The 18,529-nt window shown below is 40.3% G+C and overlaps 1 protein-coding gene across 3 annotated transcripts in view; it reads right to left on the bottom strand.

Annotated features, from left to right (window-relative positions):
• The window catches only part of LOC115166061 (DENN domain-containing protein 2D), a 35,651-nt gene extending 25,086 nt beyond the window's left edge, over positions 1–10,565 (bottom strand). The window contains exons 1-4 of one of the 3 annotated variants that reach the window (XM_029719701.1): positions 10,142–10,565; positions 6,104–6,176; positions 5,710–5,796; positions 5,485–5,589 (exon numbers count right to left, since the gene is read on the bottom strand). In XM_029719701.1, coding sequence (XP_029575561.1) covers positions 5,485–5,589; positions 5,710–5,796; positions 6,104–6,161 — 250 coding nt within the window. In that variant the 5' untranslated portion in view covers positions 6,162–6,176; positions 10,142–10,565. Of the gene's footprint in view, positions 1–319; positions 549–5,484; positions 5,590–5,709; positions 5,797–6,103; positions 6,177–10,141 lie in introns of those variants that run through there. The other 2 variants (XM_029719700.1, XM_029719703.1) reach the window with 2 other exon arrangements.
• Positions 10,566–18,529: the final 7,964 nt, after the last annotated feature.

Here is an 18,529-nt window from a genome sequence, read left to right as displayed (position 1 = left end):
AGTCCAGCTTCATGCGTAGTGGCCACACCATGTTAAATCAATAGAAAAGCTGTTCAGGTTATTTGCTTCGCTCAAGAGTCTTGTCATTGAAAAACTGTTCAGGTTATTTACTTCGCTCAACAAGAGTTTTGTCATTGAAAAGCATTTTCCCACGGCAAATAAACTTTTAAGCCGAAAATGACACAGCTACAATGTTGTGATAGCACTGGTGGAGTCGGACCGCGAGTTGTGACTTCATTGAAACAGCTTTTACAGTTGATGAAAACTACTTACATTTTTAAGACTATAAATTAGGCTGATGTAATGACAGTCTACTCACTCCATCTCTGCTTCATATGTTTTTGTCCATGTGTTTTTCGAATCCTCCTCTTCACCTCATCTCCACTCATAGCTCTCACAGGCTTAACACTCAATGTTATCTTATTTCCCTGGATCGTTTCCTCAGACTATTTGTTTTATCGACCTCATTCCGTTTGTAGCGTAAGGAGAGTACACGTTCACGTGTTGGCGTCGCTGGAAGTCGATCTGCACTGTAACTGTGCGCATGCGCGCGCCTATGTTTTAGCAATTGTCACCCTTTTCCCTTCACGTGGATGTGCTTCATCGGATACAATTACGCGCTAAAATTTGTATAACTATTAATTTGATAGTAACTGTAGAATTGCAGGTTATTGCATCTCGTGAGTCAAGAAGACAATAGTAAAAATATAGCTGCGAGCAGCAATGAGCGGGGTTCACAGGATGACAGAAAGGACACAAGATCAGTTGGATAACAGCAAGCACTCTCTTGTAAGAACTATCCTACATTATGTGCAATCAGTGATGGCATTATAAGAAGATTAAAGTATTTTTTAGCATTAGCATATGTGCTAACGTGCATCTATAGGTACAGTGTGGCCATATTTGAATGCTGCAACAATTTTTTCTCAAAACCATTAAAGACGATGTAATAAGTCTAAATCCAAAATCTGAAGTGAATCTGACTTATGGTTCACGAGGAGAAGATGATTGCAGATGAAGAATGAGTTGTTAATAGTTTCCTTGTTTTTTGACACAATACCAAATGTATCTTAAGGACATCCATGATAGCAATGACAAGTTTCAAGTTGATAGGCCACTGTGGAGTGGATTTACAGTGGTTTAAATGGACACATAAAATCAGATTTTGGATTTGTCAATAACTCAGCCAACACTTAGATTTTCTCAAACTAAGTTAAGACATGTACCATGCTGTAATTTGGTCCTATGGTTCATGAGAAGAAGATTTTTTAAAGTATTTTTTTTCTTCATATTAGTGTATGTGCTAATATGAATCTACTGATATAGTGTGGCCATCTTTGAATGCAGTAACACTATTTTCTCAAACTCTTTAGGGACTATTGTGATGATACAACATTTGGAGTGAATCTGACTTTTAGTTCATGAGAAGATTTTTTATGATTATTTTAAGCATTAGTATTGCATAATCAAAAAAGTGAATTGTTAATAGTTTCCTTATTTTATAAGACATCAATGCCAAACTTAACATGGTTCATCATGGTAATGTCTTTGATGACCCTAAACAGTTTCAAATTGATAGGCCATTATGCAGTGGAATTACAAAGGAATTAAATGGACACGTAAAATCTGATTTCCTGATTTATAAATAACTCAGCCATCTTTTAACCAATCCACTTGGAGATATTTGGACATATGGTCCATGAAAATACATTTTTCAAAAATATATATATTTTTTCAATAAAGACGAAAATCTATCCTGACAGACCTCATTAAGTCCCATTAAGGCAAATTTGGCCAGCATGAGGAAAGATACCTACAAACAAAGTTTGAAGTCTCTAGGTCAAACGGGGCGTGGATATGAGGGTTTAAGTGAGACTGCTTATAACAGCGCCACCTATAGGACGACCAGTGACATTATTTTTGACCAAGTTACGCATGGCCTCTAGTTTTTGTGTGCCAAATTAGAACAAAAGTTACCAATCTATGCTTGAGTTTGTATTTGTATTTATTATGGATCCCCATTAGCTGCTGCCAAAGCAGCAGCTACTCTCCCTGGGGTCCAGCAAAATTAAGGCAGTTTATACCATTTTAAAACATTACAATACATTCACAGATTTCACAACACACTGTGTGTTCTCAGGCTCCTACTCCACTACTACCACATATCTATCCATGTGTATGTATAGTGCGTATGTTATCGTGTGTGTGTGTGTGTGTGCATGTGTCTGTGCCAATGTTTGTGTTGCTTCACAGTCCCCGCTGTTCGATAAGGTGTTTTTTATCTGTTTTTTAAATCAAATTTTACTGCTTGCGTCAGTTACTTGATGTGGAAATAGAGTTCCATGTAGTCATTGCTCTATGTAGTACTGTGTGTCTCCCATAGTCTGTTCTGGACTTGGGGACTGTGAAGAGACCTCTTGTGGCATGTATTTTGGGGTATGCATAGGTGTCCGAGCTGTGTGCCAGTAGTTCAGACAGACAGCTCGCTGCATTCAACATGTCAATACCTCTCATAAATACAAGTAGTGATGAAGTCAATCTCTCCTCCACTTTCAGCCAGGAGAGATTGACATGCATATTATTAATATTAGCTCTTTGTGTACATCCAAGGGCCAGCCGTGCTGCCCTTTTCTGAGCCAATTGCAATTGTCCTAAGTCCTTTTTTGTTGCACCTGACCACACGACTGAACAGTAGTCAAGGTGCGACAAAACTAGGGCCTGTAGGACCTGCCTTGTTGATAGTGTTGTTAAGAAGGCAGAGACCCGCTTTATTAGAGACAGACTTCTCCCCATCTTAGATACTACTGCATCAATATGTTTTGACCATGACAGTTTGAAATCTAGTGTTACTCCAAGCAGTTTAGTCACCTCAACTTGCTCAATTTCCACATTATTTATTACAAAATTTAGTTGAGGTTTAGGGTTTTGTTCCAAATACAATGCTTGTAGTTTTAGAAATAGTTAGGGCTAACTTATTCCTTGCCACCCACTCTGAAACTAACTGCAGCTCTTTGTTGAGTGTTGCAGTCATTTCAGTCGCTGTAGTAGTTGACGTATATAGTGTTGAGTCATTCGCATACATAGAAACTCTGGCTTTACTCAGTCAGTGGCATGTCGTTAGTAAAAATTGAAAAAAGCAAGGGGCCTAAACAGCTAACCTGGGGAATTCCTGACTAACTGGATTATATTTGACAGGGTTCCATTAAAGAAAACCCTCTGTGTTCTGTTAGACAAGTAACTCTTTATCCACATTATAGCAGGGGGTGTAAAGCCATAACGCATACATTTTTCCAGCAGTAGACTATGATCAATAATGTCAAAAGGTGCACTGAAGTCTAAAAAGACAGCCCCCACAATCATTTTATCATCAATTTCTCTCAGCCAATCATCAGTCATTTGTGTAAGTGCTGTGCTTGTTGAGTGTCCTTCCCTATAAGCATGCTGAAATTCTGTTGTCAATTTGTTTACTGTAAAATAGCATTGTATCTGGTCAAACACAATTCTTTCCAGAAGTTTACTAAGGGTTGGTAACAGGCTGGCTGGTCGGCTATTTGAGCCAGTAAAAGGGGCTTTACTATTCTTGGGTAGCGTAATGAGGTAGTTGACATTGTCAAGAAAAAAATATTCTAAGAATAAAAATAGGTTTCATGTGAAGCCCTAATAAAATGGGTATATACGGAGCCTCAAGATTTCGGGCGCGTTTCTCTTTCCAGGCGTTGCTGAAACATGCCAAATCTTACAACGCCTGGATAGGTATTTTACGTTTCAGCTAACCACGTCTTGGTCCCGTTCCCCTGCTTTGATGTGGAATGCATCAACCAATGGTTGCGTGCCACGTCATTGACTGTGCCGTTGGGCACCAGATTGCTATAACATATGTGGTTAGCTGTTACATAAAATACTTATTCAGACGTTGTAAGATATGGTATGTGTCAGCAGGGGAGCACGACCCATATGTTATAGCAATCTGGTGCTCGATGGCACAGTCGATGACGTGGCATTGGTTGATGCATGCAACGTCTGAGTAGGGGAATGTGACCCTCATCATGTTAGCTGTTTGTCTTGCACATGCCTTTTTATGAGGGGATTCACTATTTTGAAATTCTAACATATATTTTATGGAAAAGAGATTACTGTTCGATTTGAGCAGGGCGCTCCTCCCTCACCGGTTTCGCCCCAGTCACGTGATGGGCCATAACCCAGTGCAACCCGGGCCAGTTTAATCGAATCCACTCTATACTTTTACAGGTGTGCTTCTCCTACTCAGGTAAACAATGACTAATCATCAAGCACATGACCTTAGGTGCAAATTATTCATAATTCAAGTAATTACACTGTTGTTTTCTTTTAAAGAAAAGTAGACAAAACATATTTCACCCCTATTCTTTAAGTTTTCTTCCTTGAATAGCCTAATATTACTGGTTCACAGCCATAAATAAAGTGACACTTCTTGTTTTCAGTACAGTTATGTAGGCCTACTAGTGCACATAAAAACAATGATATATGACTGAATTGCAAGTGAGAGGAAGTTGAAGAACACACCAACATGAGGTCTCCAAACTCATTCCTAGATGTTACCAACTTGTATTTTGAACTATTATTTTGGTAGTAGCTTGTATTTTGGTAGTAGCCTACATGATCAAATGCCACTAATAGTTCCATAATGATGGTTCTCACCATGAATTGCCCTCTCTCTATCTCCTATTTTTAACACAAGATCTTCCCCATCAGGAGGCTGCAAAGATTTGGCATGGGCTTTCAAATCCTCAAAACGTTCTACAGCTGCACCATTGAGAGCATCTTGACTGGCTGCATCACCGCTTGGTATGGCAACTGCTTAGCATCCGACCGCAAAGCGCTACAGAGGGTAGTACGTACGGCCCAGTACATCACTAGGGCTGTACTCCCTGCAATCCACAACTGCTATACCAGGCGGTGTCAGACGAAGGCCTTAAAAATGGTCAAAGTCTCCAGCCACCCAAGTCATAGACTGTTCCCTCTGCTACTGCACGGCAAGCGGTACCGATGCAGTCTGGAACCAACAGGACCCTGACCAGCTTCTACACCCAAGCCATAAGACTGCTAAATAGTTTGCCCGCGTAGCTATTGGTTAACTATTTAACTATTTGCATTGACCCTTTAAGCACTAACTCTTTTGACTCATCACATACGCTGCTGTTACTGTTTGTTATCTATCCGGTTGCCTATCACTTTATCCCTACCAATATGTCCATATCTACATCAATTACCTCGTATCCCTACAGATCAACTCGGTAGTGGTACCCTGTGTATATAGTGTTATTATGTTTTTCTATTATTTATTTTTTTCTCTCTCTGCATTGTTGGGAAGGGCCAGGAAGTAAGCATTTCACTGTTAGTCTATACCTGTTGTTTATGAAGCATGTGACAGATAACATTTGCTTTGATTTGATCATAGCATCCATGATGTTGAGAATAGTTAGGTGAATAGTAAGGTATGTTTACTCTTTAACCGGTCAGCCATCGGCCTCAGCTGGACCAGATGGGTGGGTCCTCCTGAGGCGCCCGTCACAGGAGCATCAACCTCCTCCCTCTCCTCTAGAACCCTCTCTAGAAGAAGAACAACAACAATTCATCCTTTACTTGCATGTTCGGTATAACACTGTTCATGTTCAGAGAGAGAAGGAGAAAGAGAGAGCGATGGTAGATGTTTAGGTGATGGCCACTCACCGTTTCTTGAGGCCTCGCGCACCGAGGAGTAGAACTGCAGCCCTCTCCGTCTAAATCCAGTGTCTTGGCCATCTGTTAGCTGTTTACCTTGGATTGACATTAAGCATCAAGAAGTTTTACTTCAACCTCTTTTGGAATTACACCAAACTTCTGTGATGTACATGTATATGAAGGAATGTTTAATCACAGTTTCGAAAAATGGACAGTAATGATGAAGTACTGTATGTATAAACTTGGCTAAAATAATATTATAATAAATTAATAAATATTATTTAATAAATGATTACAATGACACACCGTCAAGACAGTTAAAAATGATTTTTGTCAAGGGAAGTGCCATCTGCCTGTTTTGAACACCTGGCCCAGTGAATAGAAGGATGACATGGATGCTCACGTTTGGGATAAAAAGAGGAAAAGCTCCAGCTTCTTCTATGAGGCCTCTCTCCCTCCATCCTAGCTCTCTTTGTCTGGAAGAGAGGGGGAGAAATAGTTTCGATTTTTTTTTAAAAGAAATACAATTAATTGAAAGGAATGACTCAAATGTCAACATCCAACTTCAACTACTTAAGATTGTTTGCATTGATACTTTTTTGGTTGTTGATTTTAGTCCGGGATACCGTCCCTGAATGTCATAGCAGCATCACTCCTGGACCTCAAGCACCTGATTCCCTGTCTCGTGAAGGTCATCCCTGTGTCACTACTATCCAGTATTCATGCTCTCCCATCAGTCTGCCTGTCAGTTTCCGTACTGTACAAGAGACACAGACTGTATGTGCACATCATGGGTCTGGATGGGAATGCATCTAGCTATACTATTTATAGCTGACCAAAATGACAGGACACGGAATGCCCCATGGGAAATCTCCCTGGTGATACAACCCCACAGCGTTGGGAGGGGACGCTAACGTTATGGCCTGGTTCTATTCTCTAGACAGACGGGTTGCCTCCCCCAATGTTCCGACTTACATGTCTGTTTAAGTTCCGGGGTCAATTGGGAGAGAGAGGACGAGTCGGAAATGGGATGTGCGTCACCGGTGACGTCACTGCCGTATCCGCTTGTTGCCCTAGCTAAACATGAGCACCGCATTTTAAACCCGTTTCAACCAAACTCGTGATCTGTTGAGAGTTGTCTGAAGAGGACCCTCCCTGCAAAATGTTTTCTCCTTTTGAAATGAGAATCTGACATCGTCCCAAGACCTTGTGCCATTGTCTAGCTTACATTGGTCCAAGGTCTGGGATTTCCAAAACTAGCGTGGTTGTGGAAACATTGTAGGAATGTTGTGTGCTGTAGCTTAAGAATGACAGTTTGGGTTCCACTACCACTTTTTTAATCGAACAGGGTGTAGCATGCCCTGTGATGGTAATGGAATATTTAGTGGCCCAGTAGGCCTATATAACATCATAAACAAGTGGACAGAGTCTTCAGTGTCTTTTCCTAATCTTTGTCATAATGTGATAATATGATGGTTCTGAATTGTGTGCTAAATCGGACGCTAATAGAGTGTGAATGCCAACACACAAACCCTTCACTTCAATGATAGATCCAGGTCTATTTCTACTGACACCTAAGTCAAAACAATAACTATACTGAACAAAAATATAAATAAAAAATGTCAAATTTTTTACTGAGTTACAGTTTATATAGTTTTTCCCCACAAACTGGCTTTATTACAGACAGAAATACTCCTCAGTTTCATCGGCTGTCTGGGTGGTCAGTTTCAGACGATCCCGTAGGTGAAGAAGCCAAATGTGGAGTTTCTGGGCTGGCGTGGTAACACGTGGCCTGTGGTTGTGAGGCCGGTAGGACGTACTGCCAAATTCACAAAAAGTATGTTGGAGGTGGCTTACGGTAGAGAAATTAAATTACATTTTCTGGCAACAGCTCTGGTGGACATTCCTGCAGTCAGCATGCCAATTGAATGCTCCCTCACAACTTGAGACATCTCTGGCATTGTGTTGTGTGACAAAACTACACATTTTAGAGTGGCCTTTATTGCCCCCAGCACAAGGTGCACATGTGTAATGATCATGCTGTTTAATCAGCTTCTTGATATGTCACACCTGTCAAGTGGATGGATTAGCTTGGCAAAGGATAAATGCTCACTAACAAGGATGTAAACAAATTTGTGCACACATTTAAGCTTTTTGTGCATATTTCAGTTCATAAAACATGGGACCAACACTTTACATGTTGCGTTTACATTTTTGTTCAGTATAGAATCTGCATCTGTGTTTTTCTGAGTATAGAGGGAATTGCTCCTAACCGTACATTCTACATTTGGGTCATGCTGTCCTCTTGGGATCCCCTGTCCAGTGAAATGTAACTGTGTGTAAGACAAGGACCACCCCTCTTCGCAAGAGCAAACACTGAGGGGGTATTTTAAGCCTCTGGGAACTCGGGGGCTGGACATTGTGTGTCTGAACTCTCAGTGACTGGATTGGCCTGTACACATTCGCCCACCCTGGGGCTCTCTGTCCACTGCTCACTTTGAATCTAACCAGTAGCCTACTGTAGGTACTGCACCTATTCCCAGACTCAACATTTGGGTCGATTCCAGATTGTGTGAAATTAACTTAGGTCAGATTCTGTGTCCTGTTCTCATACACACTACCCTCCTTCTAAAAGCAGAGTTAACCAGAGTTCACCAACTGACAAGCCCCTACTAGTCCCAGTGTCGATGTCATTCACTATCCCAATAACAGGTTTCTAAGTATCATGAACACCTGCTTTTTCACCCACTGAAGTGTATTAGGGCAAATAAAATATCTGACTTGGTGTTAACTCTCTCGCTCTCTCTCTTTTACCTCATCTCCTAAATAATGGTAGTTGCTGGTAATCTGACTGAAGATTAGGTTCAAAGCTTATCTAAACAAACCTGACATATTGTGCGCTTGCTGTATGCTGCAACTCGTGGTTGTGTAATGTTAGGACACTAGGAAAGAAGACACACATCTAACACGATATTGTTCTGTGTCACATTCTGACCAGTAAAGGGGTTATTTGTTATTGTAGTTTGGTCAGGACGTGGCAGGGGGTGTTTGTTTTATGTGGTTCGGAGTTTGTTGGGATATGTGTTTATGTAGAGGGGAGTTTGTTTAGAGTGTTCCAGGGTTTTGGTTAATGTTTTGTTAGTATATTTCTATGTTCTAGTCTTTCTATTTCTATGTTTAGTTGATGGGGTTGACTTTCAATTGGAAGCAGCTGCTCTTCATTGCTTCTAATTGAAGGTCTTATTTAAGAGGGGTGTTTTTGTCATGGGATTGGTGGGAAGTTGTGTAGCCTGCATTACTGTTCGTTCGTTTTCTTGTTTTAGTTTTCAGTGTTCTAATAAACGTTAAAATGAGCACTCAACCTGCTGTGCCTTGGTCCATTACATACGATGACCTTTACAGTTCTGTCATGTATTATTTTATTATTACCTACCTTTTTATTGTATTATTTGATCATATGTGTTCATAAAAAGCTTACATGCAACAAGCTAACTCAGTTGAGCTAACAATTAATTAAGGCTATATATTGGGCTTTTACAGTGGCTGCAATGTAGTAAAGTATTGCTCTTTGCTGTATATAGTGAGTTGTTCCCTGCGCCGAAGACGTGGAAGTTGATTAAGGCAGCCCTCCGCACCTTTCTGATTCAGAGGGATTGGGTTAAATGCGGAAGGCACTTTTCAGTTGAATACATTCAGTTGTACAACTGACTAGGTATCCCCCTTTCCCTTTCCCATCAGCATTGCAGAGTGTAACCCAAACCTATGGAGGCACAGCCTTGTGTTTCAGTCACAACCACCTGTGGCACAAATAGTTATTTTTGAATAAAGCATATGGATAAAATGTACTCAAATAAGACTGTATTTATGGCAAGTCTGATGTCTTGATTTCGTTATAACAAGAGGAAGTCACCAAACATGGTGGTTGTGCTGTTACCACTAACCACAGGAAGTAAAAGTAAAATTGGGTTTGTTTGATAGCACCAGCATCCTGTCAAGTAGATCACACATTTCTTCTCCCTTCCCATCATGTGATGTTTATTGACGGGAAATTGTGAGATATCAAAATATTTTAAATGTGCCTCTTACACAACTATTGAGATGTTTCTAAAGAAATCTGCTATGGCAAAAATGATCAAGATTTGTTAAAAACAGAATGCACTATACACTTTCTCTTGATCTAGTAACACCCCACAAACTGTGCAATAGTTTATACACTTAGTGATTATTTTCAGGTTTTTGTTCTCTTTCTCTATCAGGTATTTATCTTACATTTACAGTGTATTTACCAATATCCATTTAGCTTTACTTTGGCTGGTGCAACAAATTTCTGTGCCTCTAATCATAGGCCTAGACCAGAATCCCACAGGTAATGCTGCGTAGTGCAACCTTGAACTCAACACATGTAGAACACAGTTGAAATGGGTCAGACCGACTAACATACCGGTACTCACCAAGGTGCAATCTCTTGCCCAATCAGAATCAATCTGTAGGTATATCCACTGATCGTGTCTTCAAATTGTGGTTGATAGAACAATCCACTGCTTGGTTCGGTTTGTAGGTCAACTACTCCATTCACCTCTACCCAGGCAGACACCACTGCTAGAGGAAATGTCAAGTTGAAGTCCCCATAACTTTCTCTCACTCTCTCTCAATTCTGTCCTTCCTTACCTCTTTACTTTCAACCTATATTTTTTATTTCCTTTATTTTTATTTCACTTAAGTCTTTTGTTCGTACTCTCCTTGTCTCTGTATGTTTAGCCGTTCCAAAGGTTGCTGGTGCCCTACACTATGAGGAAGTGTGCATGTTGACAGTGTGTACAATGCACGCGTCAGTTAGCAGAAACAGACTTTACACTTTAACCCAGGCCCAGGGGAATTTCCTCTTTCAATATGAGTTGTGACTATTGCACATGCATCTGTATGCATAATACATAGATGTGTATGATGTATCACCAATCTTTCAATTTCACCCCTTATCCTCCCTTCGCAGGATATCGTCGACAACCAAGTAATGGTGCTGAAAGTTGCTATCCCTTTCTCTAACCTAATAATTTCTGACACACCTTTCCCTATCCATTTTACACATAGCACTCTACTTTATGGGACGTTATGTCGGCCAGCTAAATAGGGTTACTTTATTTTTGCAAAATGGGCTACAACATGAATGTGAAATGGATTACAACATGAATGCAGAATGTCCTTCATGAACATTTAGGTCAATGGTAAGCTACAGGAAGTAGCTGTAGACAAACTAAACTGCACCGCGTACTGGTTCTCTTCTATATGAGAGTGTGTTACGATTTGTTATCTCAGTCATCTGCATGTTGTTGTGTTCCTTCTACTGTATATGACAAGATCAATGTCCACCAACTCCCAAGAAGCAGTTTCCTGGCACCAATCTAACCCAAAGGTGTGGTGGGGAGGAGGAGAGCGGCTCTACAATATTGGTCTGTGACCTGGTGCAAACTGGCCCGAAGTACTCCAAGCAAAGTATGCTTCACTATGCATAAACAATGCATCCTTTTCGCCCAAGTGTCTTCATATTACATAACCCGTGCCAACATCAACTAAGCATCTCAGCTAAGCACATCTCTTAACATTCAGCTGTTGTATGTTGGAATGACACATGACAATTCTGATAGAGTATCAAACAGGTGTGTGTGCAATAACTATACTGTAGGCAGGTCTGGGCTTCATGCACTGAATGATACACCCTATGACTGCTTCTAGTGTATTGACGGGGTGGGATCTGAAAAGAAATGTAGTCCTTCTTTCTGGCATTTAGAAAAGGCTCTATGTGATGATACTGATCGCACTATACATTTTTTGGTGCGTGTCGATATGGTTGTTGTTGTTCGATAGAGCCATTGAATGTCTTTCAGTGATGTTCCTATCAGCGGATTAATTTCTAAATATACAAGCTGACAAATTTTTTCCAGTCTCTGAAAGGCTACAACTGGCGTGGGGCGGTGCTTCGTGCTCTGGCCCCCGTCTCTACCCAAAGGCAGGCTTTTTTGAAAGCAAGGCGGACACTAATAACAATCCTTTGCTGTATGAAAAATATGTTGTTTTTGTTGTTTTTCCTGCAAGCCACCTAGCTAGCTGACTTTAGTTTATTTACTGAACCCCACATTGTGTATTGCTGGCTAACATACTACTGTGTTACAGTGGGGGGGGGGAATCCAATTCTTTTTTTCTGTTTGCAACTTAGGTAGCTAACTTGCTAGCTAAGTTAGCGAAACAACTACAGGTAGCCATATCTATGACTAAAATAGAAGAGGTTTTACAATCTGAGATCTATTGAATGTTGATTAAAAAAAACTCTCTTTTTAGATATGACTACTAAACAGCAAGCTACAACATTACAACCAGCCACCTAAAGCTAGGTTTACCAGCAAACATTAGCACGTGACTGGAGTTGGCTAGCTAGTTAGCAGGCGCCAGGGTAACGTATGCGCCACGCCTCGTGTTTGTAACTTGTTAGAAAATGTGTAACATAATTGACGAGGGTTGACATTGGTTATGATTATGACCGTGAATGCATTTCAATCTCACATAATTATAGGCATTACGCTAGCTAGGATTCCAAACAGATGTAAATAACAATTATTGGCTTACTAGGTAACAGTGATGAGAAACAATAATACAACAATTTACTGTTGTAAATCTGAAACTGATAAGCAAGTTTAACTAAAAAAATATTTGCCTAAGCATGCCTGATAGACAGTAGCTAGATAGTCTGGCTACCTTTTTTATTATTATGTTTTTTAACCTTTATTTATACAGGTTTTTCTCATTGAGATAACATCTCTTTTCCAATGAAGACCTGGTCCAATAGCAGCAGGGGGAACAACGTTTCAGACAAAACAACTTACATACACTAACACAACATTAAACACAACTATAAACACACCTACAGTACAACAAAAACATTTTACGTTAAAAACACAAAAGTCTTGACTAAATACAGCTGGCCTAAAGACAATTATACTCTTCTATGATATGTACATCGATCAAGTGTTTAAACTCCACCAACGAAACTAGATCATCAAATTTTAAAATGTTCAGGAGAGAATTCCAGGACCACGGAGCTAAGTAACTAAAACTACTTCTACCATGACCTGTTCTAATTTTTGGTACTGTTAGAAGCAAATGAGAATGGGACCGTAATTGAATATAATTTACCGACCTGACTAAAAAAGAACAGAGATTCAATGACAACCAGCCAACAGCTCTGTAGAGATCCCAATGATGTCTTAGACGTTTCTGAGGGCTGCATGATACACTGAATCAAGTGCTCTCAGGGTAGTGGCTGAGGCCTACATATATATAACATCACTAAAATCTAAAACCACCAGTAATGTACATCGTATCAGCTCCTTCCTGACCTCAAAATAAAAAAGTCTTATGCCGGTAATAAAAACCTATTATCAGCTTGAGCTTCCTTATCAAGTTCTCTACATGCACAGTGAAGCTCAGCTTATCATCAACCCACACACCCAAATATTTGTACACATTAACTTGCTCTATAGTATGTCCAGCCAATGTAGCAATGACATGATTAGTAACATGTCTGGCATTTGAAAATACCATGCATTTTATTTTACCTGAATTTAGAACCAGCTTTAAATCATACAGATTCTGTTGTATGATGTTAAATGCTCTTTGGGCATTTTCAAAAGCTGAAGATAAACTACTACCACTTGAATAAAGAACAGTATCATCTGCATAAAAATTAACATCCGCTGATCCCCAATGTTGTTGATATACAAATTGAACAAAAGTGGGCCCAAAATAGAACTTTGCGGAAAACCTGAGCACACCTCTATGGACCTAAAGTATATATACAAAAGTATGTGGACACGCCTTCAAATGAGTGGATTCAGCTATTTCAGCCACACACGTTGCTGACAGGTGTATAAAATCACACAGTCATGCAATCTCCATAGACACACATTGGCAGTAGAATGGCCTTACTGAAGAGCTCAGTTACTTTCAACATGGCATCCTATGCCACCTTTCCAACAAGTCAATTCGTCAAATTTCTGCACCGGTCAACTGTAAGTGCTGTTATTGTGAAGTGGAAACATATAGGAGCAACAACGGCTCAGCCACAAAGTGGTAGGCCACACAAGCTCACAAAACGGGACTGCTGAAGCGCATAAAAATAGTCTGTCTTAGATTGCAACACTCATTACCGAGTTCCAAACTGCCTCTGGAAGCAACGTCAGCACAAGACTGTTCGTCGGGAGCTTCATGAAATGGGTTTCCATGGCTGAGCAGCCGCACACAAGCCTAAGATCACCATGCGCAATGCCAAGCGTCGGCTGGAGTGGTGTAAAGCTCGCCGCAATTGGACTCTCTGTAGTGATGAATCACGCTTCACCATCTGGCAGTCCGACGGACAAATCTGAGTTTGGCAGATGCCAAGAGAACACTACCTGCTCCAATGCATAGTGCAACTGTAAGGTTTGGTGGAGGAGGAATAGGAGGATCATTCATGGTTCGGGCAAGGCCCCTTAGTTCCAGTGAAGGGAAATCTTAATGCTACAATGACATTCTAGAAGATTCTGTGCTTCCATCTGTGGCAACAGTTTGGGGAAGGCCTTTTCCTGTTTCAGCATGACAATGCCCCATGCACAAAGCGAGGTCCATACAGAAAGGTTTGTCGAGATCGGTGCGGAGGAATTTGACTGGCCTGCACAGAGCCTTGAGCTTGACTGTAGGGCTTTGTAAATAAATGAATACATTTGACCTCAACCCCATCGAACACCTTTGGTTGTATTGAAACGCTGACTTCAAGCCAGGCCTAATCGTCTAACATCAGTGCCCAACCTCACTAATGCTCTTGTGGCTGAATGGAAGCAACTACACTCATCAATGTTCCAACATCTTGTGGAAAGCCTTCCCAGAAGAGTGGAGGCTGTTATAGCAGCAAAGGGGGGACCAATTCCATATTAATGCCCATGATTTTGGAATGAGATGTTCAACAAGCATGTAGTGTACCTAGGTACATTTGTACGGTCTGGTCACTGTGCAAAGGTTGAGGGTTACGCCATATTTATTTTTATTAGGCTAGATATTGTTCTACCCTAATGTTGATGTTATGCTGGCACAGTTCAACTGTCGTTCAAACTGTACAATAGAGTATAATTTATTATATTTTTTGGTCTTGCAGACAATACTGTTTGGTGCCTGGATTTTTTCCTGGAGTGGGTTCTAGATGGAGAGAAACAGAATTCCTTTGCCTGCGTGTGTCATTGTAGCTGTATTCCATGAACTGTATCCCTCTCGATGGATTGGACATTATTCTAGATTTCAGGCAGAAGATGACTCGAGGAGCTGAATGACAGTTTGATCATGACAACACTCCTGCCACAGCTGTACAAGCATTCCCTGAACTTTACTACACTGATCATACTGCATTTTCTTACTCTGTTTTCTTTGTGGATGGCAATTTCATCATGACCACCTCTCCCATCATCTGCTGATCACCAGTTCTCATAGCTACAGATTATTACACCAGATAATGTGATTTAACCAAATATTTTTGGTAACCATTACTGAGAGTTATAGGATAGGTACTGTTTGATGTAGCGCAGAGAATTTTCGACCAACAGCTTGGCGATGCTATCTTCATCATATGTTGTTGTGTATGGGAGATTGAGGAGAAATGGCACATTTCAATCATTCTCAGACACAACAATACATTTACTGTCTCTAAGCACAACCCTGCACAATCAAAACCCCACTCCTCATTTCAAATGCCTATCTGAAATCCTTCCTAGCCCATTGACTTTGACAGGTCATTCCTGTCAATAGTAGCCCTTAGCAGGGGATTTTTGTAGACGTATCTTTATATTACATTTTGAGAATCTGCAGAGAAGAATGAGGTGGTTGTGTCATTACTGTTGTAGTCTTGATTTTATACTTTTCAGTGTCCCTTGCTGATTTTTGTCCCACAATCTTGATTTTTGTCCCATAACCACAAGGTGCGTATCCCCTCCCTCATGCTCGTGTACCCAAAATTTTGCCGCGTTGGGGTATTTTTCAGCAGGGCACTGTGGAAGGACTCCAGATAACCTGAGTTTTACAAAGAGAAAAGGCAAACTAAATCTATTACATGGTCTGGAAAGTACTCTGTGTTTCCTCAGGCTACATCTAGCCACCTGTAACTCCATAACACAAACCCATACAAACACTACCCAATTCATGTTTATGCCATGCTTACTGTAAATGTTGCTATCTTAGCCATCAGCTTGTAAATATTTTTGCCAACTTCACCTTCAGAGCCAAGAGTTAGAAGCACATGCTGGTGTAATCAGATGCTGTACCACCTACAACAAAACTCACAACAATACACAATTTAACCATCCCACTAATTGTATCGATCTTTATTAGACTGGCTAGCTTAGCACACCTAACATGGACATTTCAATATTTTCAGCTTGCTGTTAGCTAGCATCACTAAATTGACAGCAAGATTGCTAGCCAGCTGAGAACCAACTAACCAACCATAGACAATTTATACAAATGCATCATTGCTACCAACACATAAACAGAGAGTGAGTTAGCTAGTGACAATTCCATTTTTAGGAACAGGGTGTTTTGCATATAAGGGTGGAATAGATTGCTACCAGATTGAGCTACTCTAATGTTAGCTAGCTTACGTTAGCTAACATTAGTCAAAGATAGAATGAACAAACAAAAATGTTCACTCTGCTGAAGGTACCAGTCTAGCAGTGACTACCATGGCATAGTGGACATTGATTGACAGTGTGTATCGAAAAGATAGCTAGCTAGCTATATGATTTAGCTGATGGCTTTCAGAGCTTAATACAAGACTTAAACGTTAGCTAGCTAGCTAATTTACCTAGTCCAGCTAGGTTAGCATGCTAGCTAATCTTATGTTTTGTTGTGAAGGAAAAAAACAATGGTATCCCATCACTTCTCAGGTGGTGTCTAAATGTTCAGCCTGAAAATCACTCTGTAATCTTTGGTCACCGTAAGCATCATTCTTGATAGCCGCAAGCCACTGGCAGCATCGGGATAAATCTCTGGTAGGTAGAACGGTGAAAGATTTTTTGCTCTTGTTTGTAATTAACACAACCAGACACAGAACATCACATGGGCATGATGACAAACATAAGTAAAAAACAAACATTCAAAAATAAAATCTTGCCTAGAGAAGTTCTGAGATTACTGTGTTTGTGGGCACGCACCATCCACCTAGCGGGTGGCATCTGCATTCGCTATGAATGCTGGACTTTGTGGTTCACTATGAGCAGCCGAATACACAGGTCGAAACTTCCCGATTCTACCAGTGAAATGAAAATGGGCTCATTCTAGCTTGTGGTTTTGATAATTTTGATGTTTATGAAAAAAGCATAGTGTTTTAATATATTAATGACTGTATGTCATGGCAGAGCCAGGGTGAAAAGTCCCTTTTTAATATACAGTGGGGGAAAAAAGTATTTGATTTTGTACGTTTGCCCACTTACAAAGAAATGATCGGTATATAATTTTAATGGTAGGTTTATATGAACAGGGAGAGACAGAATAACAACAAATAAATCCAGAAAAACGCATGTCAAAAATGTTATAAATTGATTAGCATTTTAATGAGGTAAATAAGTATTTGACCCCTCTGCAAAACATGACTTAGTACTTGGTGGCAAAACCCTTGTTGGCAATCACAGAGGTCAGACGTTTCTTGTAGTTGGCCACCAGGTTTGCACACATCTCAGGAGGGATTTTGTCCCACTCATCTTTGCAGATCTTCTCCAAGTCATTAAGGTTTCGAGGCTGACGTTTGGCAACTCGAACCTTCAGCTCCCTCCACAGACTTTCTATGGGATTAAGGTCTGGAGACTGGCTAGGCCACTCCAGGACCTTAAAACCTCTTACATCTAGATGTTCCGCTAGCGGAACACCTGCTCCAATAGCCAATGATGGGCGTGGCGTGAATTACAAATTCCTCAAAAATACAAAAACGTCAATTTTTCAAACATATGACTATTTTACACAATTTTAAAGACAAGACTCTCCTTTATCTAACCACACTGTCCGATTTCAAAAAGGCTTTACAACGAAAGCAAAACATTAGATTATGTCAGCAGAGTACCCAGCCAGAAATAATCAGACACCCATTTTTCAAGCTAGCATATAATGTCACATAAATCCAAACCACAGCTAAATGCAGCACTAACCTTTGATGATCTTCATCAGATGACACCCCTAGGACATTATGTTATACAATACATGCATGTTTTGTTCAATCAAGTTCATATTTATATCAAAAACCAGCTTTTTACATTAGCATGTGATGTTCAGAACTAGCATACCCCCCGCAAACTTCCGGTGAATTTACTAAATTACTCACGATAAACGTTCACAAAAAACATAACAATTATTTTAAGAATTATAGATACAGAACTCCTCTATGCACTCGCTATGTCCGATTTTAAAATAACTTTTTGGTGAAAACACATTTTGCAATATTCTCAGTAGATAGCCCAGCCATCACGGCTAGCTATTTAGACACCCACCAAGTTTAGCACTCACCAAAGTCAGATTTACTATAAGAACATTTTTATTACCTTTGCTGTTCTTCGTCAGAATGCACTCCCAGGACTTCTACTTCAATAACAAATGTTGGTTTGGTCCCAAATAATCCATAGTTATATCCAAACAGCGGCGTTTTGTTCGTGCGTTCAAGACACTATCCGAAAGGGTAAATAAGGGTTACACGCCCGCCGCGTTTCGTGACAAAAAATTTCTAAATATTCCATTACCGTACTTCGAAGCATGTCAACCGCTGTTTAAAATC

This window comes from Salmo trutta, chromosome 28 (assembly GCF_901001165.1).
Source record: "Salmo trutta chromosome 28, fSalTru1.1, whole genome shotgun sequence".
In the NCBI taxonomy this organism is placed as follows: domain Eukaryota; kingdom Metazoa; phylum Chordata; class Actinopteri; order Salmoniformes; family Salmonidae; genus Salmo; species Salmo trutta.
This window is presented reverse-complemented; position numbering and strand designations above follow the sequence as displayed.